At 38.8% G+C, this 8,214-nt stretch overlaps 1 protein-coding gene across 1 annotated transcript; it reads right to left on the bottom strand.

Annotated features, from left to right (window-relative positions):
* Positions 1–630: 630 nt before the first annotated feature.
* Positions 631–4,670, bottom strand: LOC129369172 (neoverrucotoxin subunit alpha-like). The gene is made up of 4 exons (XM_055044541.1): positions 4,604–4,670; positions 4,318–4,435; positions 1,655–3,136; positions 631–1,428 (listed from the first exon to the last, which is right to left on the bottom strand). Exons 2-4 carry the CDS (start codon positions 4,406–4,408, stop codon positions 908–910), a joined length of 2,094 nt encoding a protein of 697 aa, XP_054900516.1. The 5' UTR covers positions 4,409–4,435; positions 4,604–4,670; the 3' UTR covers positions 631–907.
* Positions 4,671–8,214: the final 3,544 nt, after the last annotated feature.

Below are 8,214 nucleotides of genomic sequence, written 5' to 3'. Positions count from 1 at the left end.
TTCACATTTTACTAGCCCATTACTAGAAATGTTCTTCCAAATCACAAATGTTTAGGGTTAGACCTTACAGTAGTGTGAAGCATAGCTCGCTTCCTATGTGAAAGCAGCTCATCTGTATCTGTAGCTAACGTTACAAACTCTATGCAGAAAAAAAATGAATGAAGTGTTTTAGTCATGATCTGCGATAAATATTGAACCAGCACCATCAACAATTTAAGAAGGAAATGACTCCAATTTAGATTTTAAAGAACTAAGACAAATCTCTAAGAACTGTTCAGCATAGTTCAGCATTCACTTTAACATGTTTTAAAAAATTAAGCATAACTTCTTTATTCATCTGTTGATTTGATGGCAGACAGTGAACCACACTTGACTGTTGGCCATAGAAACAATGATTAAATACAATCAGCACTTTCATGGTGCTTTTCTGTTTTTGTTTTATGAGTTGGGCCATAATACGATCTGCAAGCAAAACTTAATATCTGAGAAAATAATGTGTTATTACATGATGTGTTATTCTTCTAAAGACTATTTGACAGTTTACAGTTGAGCTCAAAATAATGGCAGATTTAGGGTTGACATAATTTTTGGATTTTACCAAAATGTGTGTGTTTTTTTTTCCACCTAGCACTAATATTGATGTTTTGGAGTGGCCTGACAGGAGTTCCAACAAAGAACCTGAGAAGGCAGCTGTAGATTAGGGTGATGACAGGGAGGCCTTCCAACCTCCAAGACTATGAGCTCTTCCTCATAAATCATTAAACTACTGGAAAAATGCTAGCTTCAATCTAACACTATCGGGGTTATCAACAATGTTGGGTTTAAGTGGAGGTCAAGATCAGTGGAGAAAAATGCCTCCACTGTTCCTCAGACCCAAGCTAGGCAGACTGTTTCTCATCTGCCTCATCTAATGGACAGGACTTAGTCTGCAGTAATTGTTGGCTGAATAAATGTAGAAACCTGGATAAACATGGTCAGTGAATGTCGTTTTAAAGGTGTAGAGGTGCTCTAATTTGTCACATGACACCTTGTAGAAAGACAGTGTGCCACCTTTCAAATCCAGATACACTCCAATGATTCTGCAGCCACCAGCAGGACCTTCGCCGCTCCATAATTTGCCATTGTTCCAAGCCTCAAACCGATCACTTTTGCCAAAATACCAAGACTTTTCTGTCGTCCCAAAGCCGTCGTTCCTTTCAATTAATTTGTACGCAACACCTACGCCGATGTTGGAAGCCTCACTCCACTCCACCTCCCAGTAACAGCGCCCATGCAGCCCTTCCTTACACAGAACCTGAGGCTTAGTAAACCTAACTGGGTGATCAGGATAGTACTGCCACGTTGATGTATACTCTGCCTTTTTGTTTTCTTCTGAAAGAATGATATAATTATATGCTGTGTTTGGGTCGAGTGTCAGATCACAGGTGTCTAGTGGAAACACAAAAGGAAAATCAGGTAATTAAACAGATGAACAGTTTGTCACATCTTGTTGAATATTGCAGCTAGCTTATCTTAGGTAAGATCGAACACTCCTTGGGAATGATACCAAATAAAAGTTTACTTTGACAGATTTGATGTTCAAAGTAGCTGTAATTTTAACCGATAATATTTTTCTTACTTGTGTGCTGAATCTGAAAGCAGACATATTACTTACACCAGATGAGGTCTTCTTTGTTTCTTATTGTCTTCACGTCTGAGAATTCTGGCTTTGAAAAATTCTTGGACACCAGTTTGCCTTGCTTGTAATGGTAGATGCTTGCTCCTTGAATTTCGGGATTTTGCAAGGCGGTTACAAGGAAATGGAATTTGGCATTGGCCTTCAAGCCTTTGGCCATGTTTTGCAAATCTTGGGCTTTGCTCCTGAGTTCATGAATCAAACTGTTTGAATGGTACCACTGGTTTTGTTTCGGTGCAGAGACTTGCTTGAAGCTAAGCCTATCATGCAAATGAAGGGAACTCTCCAACTGATCGAGGTACGGGTCCAGGGCCTGCTCCAGAGAAGTGAAAGTAAAACACAGAGTGTGGACCACATCTTGAGAAAAAGTTTCTTCTCTCAGCTGGTGCTCATTGGAGATGATTTTAATGCCCTCCATTGCACTCAGACAGATCTTGAGGGCAGTTACCTCTGCCTCTTTGTCTGACATCCACTTGTCTAAATTGTCATGACTGAATGCTGACTTGTTTCGGTCGTCAAACAGTTTTTCAACCGAACTATCGTTTTCTTTTCCTGCACGGATTAAAGGAAATTTTTCCTTAATGGTACCTCTGAGTTGCTTTTCATACTTTTTGCAAAGGTCTAAAAATTTCTGCACATTCTTGTAAATATGGGGTAAGTTCTTCAGTGCTGCATCTTCCAGAATTTCTTTGCATCTTATGTCAAATTGGCTCAGATCTTCAAACACATCTTGTGCTTTAGTGATTAGCCCTTCACAGATTTCCCCCATTACTGCAGGGGTGTTGGAGTCGTATGTCTTCAGTGGCGTCAGAAACACTTCCACCGGTACAGAATTATTCTTATCTTCTCGAAGAATCTTTGAAAGATTCTGGTAGGTCTTGAGTGCATCTTCAAAACTTGTTGGGTTATCAAGGAGAAAGTCTCCATAAAACTGGCAACTGATGCTTTTCAGAAGGGACTTTTCTTTTTCACCTAACTGCACGGACATGCTTCCATCAACACTCATTTTAGGAATCTTATTTATTGCCCCCTCCAAGGTGCCCTGGAACTCCTGATCTTGAGAAGATTCTAACTTCTCACTGTAAAAGACAAAGAAAGCATTTGCGCCGTACTGAATGCCTGTCACTACATGCGTTGCCAGGTTTTGTACTTTGTCACTGAAAATGCCTGAACTGGAGGCTTCCTTTTGCGTCATTAACAATTGAGTCAAATGAGTTGTGGCCTTATACTGAAGGGTCACTCTGCTCTGATTTTTAAATTTCTTCTTGTCGTTCAGGTACTTGGCTGAGCCACTAACTTCAATCAGACCACTCAAGAAACTTGCTTTTAGAGAAGCTTTAACATCCAAGAGAGAGGTCTTTTCTTTAAGAGAATCAGAGGAAATAACTTGAAAAGAACTGCTGGGTTTAGAGCTCGTTTCTTTTTTATCATCCAGAAACTTGTCATCCCATAATGAAATTCCTGGGGAAAATGAAAAGCACCATTAGTGTGTTAGAAAGAAGCCAATTAATGACAATCTTTTTCTTAAATCAGGCAGATCTATTCAGTACATCAAACAAGTCCTCAGCTTGTTGAAAATCTCTCAGAAACTCCTTTGGTGATTTAGGTCATTTTTGTCCCTTTCCTGCTGTTCCAAAAACAGACATAATTTCCTACGCATTAAATGGCTCAATTTCTTTGAGTAATTTCCATGTGTTTTCTTTAGAAAAATGCAAAATTCACAGCTTAGACTCAGTTTTAAAATATTTTTTATTCACTTTTTGTTGGGTTTTTCACTCAGATCTGTTGAGTGAAAAGTACAATAAAAAACGCAGCACTGAAATGACAAGCTGATGGTCAGACTCATGATGTGGCTGAAACTGAAATATCTTTGCACCCTGACCAAACAGATAAATGTTAGTATCATGTCTTCCACTGTCTCACATAAATAAACTTTTTGTTCTGCAATGGGATATTGGGATCATCTCACCCAATAACTGTATATAAACAGTGTCTCACACATTTGCATGTGTGTGTGTGTTTACATTAAGTCATGACCAAAATCCAAAGACCTGCAATTTTTCATATTTCTGCTGATGGATCACCAATGGGACTCCATGTTTGCCACATGGGGACAGTGTCCCCGCAGTCTGCAGAAAACACCCATATTAAGCGTCCCTAAAGAAATATTTAAAGCTTGGTAAAGAAGCAAACGGCTTGGTTTCAATTCAGGTTTCAATAATTTGCATATTTGTTTTATTTTCTTTCTACTATTTCTTCTTTTTTTCATTCACAACCTGATTATAGTCCAGCAGCATGAATACCAAATATTTATAGTTTCTTCATAAAATGTTGTTTGGGAGTGTACATTTGTGCACTCCAAAAAATTATTGTCTTACATATTTATTTTGTGAATAAAGATCAGATCCAGATCAGATCAGAGTTTCTACTGATCTGGGTTATTTAACTTTCAACAAAAATCAAGAACAACAACAATCCATTTAAATTAAAACTCATTGTCAGAATCTGAGTAATTGCTTCTGTTGTATCACTTAAAACAGACCAATAGATCATGACAGATAGCTCAAACATTTTGTCTGAAGTTGTGTATGTATAATAGGACTTAAATCCATAGTAGTTATTGTAAATGTAAATAGTTGTACCTGTCATCAGTTCATCTTTTCGAGCGTCATACAGCATTCCCAAGGAAAAAGGTCTGCCCAAGGCAGGAATTTGGAGACAATTGGAGTCCATGTCTTCAAACTGATAGAAAACACAAAACTATGAGAAAGAAAGACAGAGAACACAAGACAAAATGTTGGACAAAAAAATGAAGAGCAGGTTATTCCAATTGGAATTGTTTTGTTCTGCCTGAAATTGTGAGTACAACTCAAGGTGTACAATCGTTCTAGAGCAAAATCTGTAAAATCATTCAAATATTCTACTTACTCTTTCAGTTTGTCCTCACAGAGGGACGATATTCTGATCTGCTGAGTCAGCGGGGTGTCTTCTGAATTGCTCGCTGGATTTCCCAGTGTGATATTCTGTCAGTTTCCACGTGCATTTATCCTACTGAATGTGTTTCCAGCCTCCTCCCCTTCTGTAGCATCCAGACCAAATATAGAGTTCTGTGGAAGTGGGTTCGATAACGAGCCCTTTAGTTGGAACTGTTATCACACAGCATAAAACAAGTAACGATAAAACTGTGGACTTACTCATTGAGTAAAGACTGCAGAGCGCAACCCAGTTACAAACTGATGTCTAAAAAAGGTAAAGACATGATAAATGGAGTTGCATGCCAAAAACAAAGAATCGACTTCAAAGAAATGCAGAGCAGACATGTGCAGTACATAAAGTAAATATCTGTTCCATGAGCTCAAAACATCCAGGTTATAATAGAAGCTTTCATAAAGCAGAAAAAAATCTTGACGTGAGTGGAAAAGTTGGCTAAGAAATGAAGACTTAAATGTGAAATGTTTTTCTTTTAGCAACGCAGGAACAAAGTCAGGTTGACTTTTGCTCTTTGTCTCGACTGTGAGGCATGATGGTTCTAAATGAAAACAAATTGATTTTTTCAATTGGCCCTTTATATTTGCCTTTTAGGGCGTTCATTTTCTTTAAACATGCAATGCTTCGTCATTCTTTAATTTTTGCATTAAAGACCTATTTATTTATTTTTTTCAGATTCTGCAATTTGGAAAAGTTCCAAGATACAAGCTTATCAGCTGTCTATGTCACTTTAATTTTCTCTGAAATCCTTTTTGTTTGTAACCTTTATTTAAGCATGACAGAAAAAGAAAACCTCACTGAGATTAAAAAATCTTGTGTACAACAGAGTCCTAGGCTATCAAGACAAGAACAAGTCAATTTCAACCTTTCAAGCATTTTACGTACTGAACATATTGTTCATTTGCATCTAATAAAACAAATTACATAAAACGTCTACACAGCCAGAAGTTTCTGTCTCCTTGTTATTCAAGAGACTTTTAAAACTGTTCAATGAAATCATCTCCTCAAACTTTAGATCCTAATTGATTTCCGTACTAATTAGCAGTTGATTTAAAATCCACGAGTCTCTGTTTGGTATGAAATGACAAGCAGGAAAAAATTCTAAACAACTAACAGAAAGAAAAGACATCCAGTACAAACGTGACTCTTTTGCTAACGACTGAATGAGAAATCTCAGAGAAGAGGGAGTTGTCAATTAAAAACTCAAGATATTTATACTGGGAGACAAGAAGAGTCCCGGACCCCTGAGAAGTAGTGATTGGTAGCTGGTTTTGTTCTTTTGATTTTGAATTTGAGGAGAACTTAAGCTTTGTTTTTCCTGAGTTTAAAACAAGTTTTGAAACTCTAAAATTGGCCTCCACAGTATTAAAAGTCTGTTGCAACTGAGTAAGAGATAATATTGGGTGTAGATGCAGAGCTATACATAACTGTTTCCTCTACATAAAAATGAAAATTTGCATTGTTGATGTTACTATAAATATCATTAACACAAAGAATGAACAAAGTGGCCCTAAAACCGAGCCTTGAGGGACACCACCTTCTAATGTGAGATTCATTGAGCAGAAATGGTCAGCCTCTGTGACTGTGTTGTTTTCTAACTAGTCTACACAATGTTTGGAAATGCCAATGCCAGTCAGTCTGTGTATAAACAATGCTTGAGAACTGGTCTCTTTAGAGATAAAAAGCAGTTGGATCTGCATATGTTCCTTATGTCTTCCATTACTGAAGCTTTTAAAGTTAATAAAGTAGCCAAAATAGGTATTTGTCTTAAATTTAAATGCATTTCAATAAGAGTTGAGTATCCGTATTCTCTATCTAGATTCAAACTCACTCAGTTTTTTAGACCTTACTTGGAATGAGAATATGGTTGAGGACCTGCTTTGACTATCACATGTCTGTTTTCTTGCAGAACTGCTTTGCACATTTATGTTCTCTCTCTCTGCAGTCCTGCAGCTTCTCTTCCAATTTGCATTGCTGTGGTCCGTTTGAAATCTTCGATTTTATGGAAATTATGACATTGCAGTTTTGGTTTTGATGCTGCAGAACAAAAAAGTATTTTTAATACTCCTTGTGGAAAAGCTACTGCGCCTCTTGTCCTTGACGGGGAACTCGGAGGACCCCACAATGCAAATAAATAAATAAATAAATACAGAATTACAAACCAAAATTTGCAGGGTGTTAAAAATCATCAATTACTCCTCTTCCTAAAAAAACATTGAGTATAAAAGGTCTGGGAGTTGGAATGAAAGGCCACTCCTCAGTTCTTTTAAGTAGCTTGGGACAAAATAAATGTCCAGAGGGACAACTGTAACGTTTCAAGATTTTAAAAATAAACAATGCTGTATTTTGTCTGTATGAGTGACCAATGTTTAAGTATGCCATGTGTTCTTTTAATTAATGTAAAATGTATTTTTTTTTTACCCCTGACCAAACATGGTCCTTTAAGTTGGACAGTTGCCAGTCACAGTGATGTCTCTGGTTTCAGAGACACGACGCCAGACAACGATCAGTCGAAGGTTCCCAAGGAAAAAAACTGACCCGGCTGGGGAAGAGTTTTCTAAGGCCTAACATCTAAGGGTTTTGCTGAAGTTCTGTCTTCATCAGTTCCTGCAAAGCCAGAGATGTCGTCGCTAAAGACACATTGACGGGTGTCTGAGTTACCGGACAGGGAACGTGTCTCCCAGGGAAACGGAGTTAACAGAGACGACACAGCCATGGGTCTGTCAAAAACATTGTCTCTGAATTGTTTGTGTTATTGATCTTAACTGTTCCCCGATCAGGGAAGCTCAATGAACAAACATCTCTGAAACCCCAACCAGTGGTGTGTTTGGGACCGTTCCCAAAGACGAGGCTTCCCGGCTGGGGAAGCTCTCTGAGAACGAGAGCAAAGTCTTTGGGTCCAGTTTTTTCACTGTTTCGAAAGGGATAACCGACCCGGATGGGGACGTTGACCTTTCGGAGCAGCGAGCTGGTTCAGACATCCTGGATGTGGTGAGGACAGGAGCCACAGAGCAGGGACACACTGTCATGGAGGACACAGAGAACTTCTTTAAGTTCTGCAATGTTTTCCAAAACAGTTGGGTGAATCCCTCTTTTCAATCCATCCTGAACCTGAGTGTGACCAGGAGGTGTCTCGCTCCGGAAAAGGTGTTCATTGACCTTTTCGTGCACAGCACGTCCGTCCCGTGCTGTGCAGGTCTTCTCTACTCAGCCGTCCACCATCCAGGAAAACGCATTCCTTTAGAAATCTCCCCAGTCCTGACGGAGTGAGGGACAGATGTCTGGACTTGGGAAGAGACTTTTAGATTTCCTTTGCTGGTCTGGCTCGACTCTTTTGGTGGCAGTACAGATAGAGAATTGTACAGTGCAAGCAGTTGTACAACATGTGAAATGAATTACTTAGAGCCCCTTATTGTACTTCCACAGCGATAGATAACGTAGCATCTCTTTTTAGAAGTTGGGTGGAGTTAGGGGTCATATCTATTTGCTCAGGCTGCAGGTCAAAGTAAAATCACACACACTGCCTCACTGACAATAACATCCTGGTCTTT

This window comes from Poeciliopsis prolifica, unplaced genomic scaffold (genome assembly GCF_027474105.1).
Source record: "Poeciliopsis prolifica strain line A6 unplaced genomic scaffold, Auburn_PproV2 SCAFFOLD020, whole genome shotgun sequence".
In the NCBI taxonomy this organism is placed as follows: domain Eukaryota; kingdom Metazoa; phylum Chordata; class Actinopteri; order Cyprinodontiformes; family Poeciliidae; genus Poeciliopsis; species Poeciliopsis prolifica.
Note: the sequence above shows the minus strand (reverse complement) of the source record. Positions and strands in the feature narration are given on the sequence as shown.

Coding starts and splice junctions, on each gene's coding strand:
- LOC129369172 (XM_055044541.1), bottom strand. CDS start 4,408: ATGGACTCCAATTGTCTCCAAATTCCTGCCTTGGGCAGACCTTTTTCC. Junction 3,137..4,317: donor AAAAGATGAACTGATGACAG/GTACAACTATTT, acceptor CATTTTCCCCAG/GAATTTCATTATGGGATGAC. Junction 1,429..1,654: donor CAAAGAAGACCTCATCTGGT/GTAAGTAATATG, acceptor TGTTTCCACTAG/ACACCTGTGATCTGACACTC.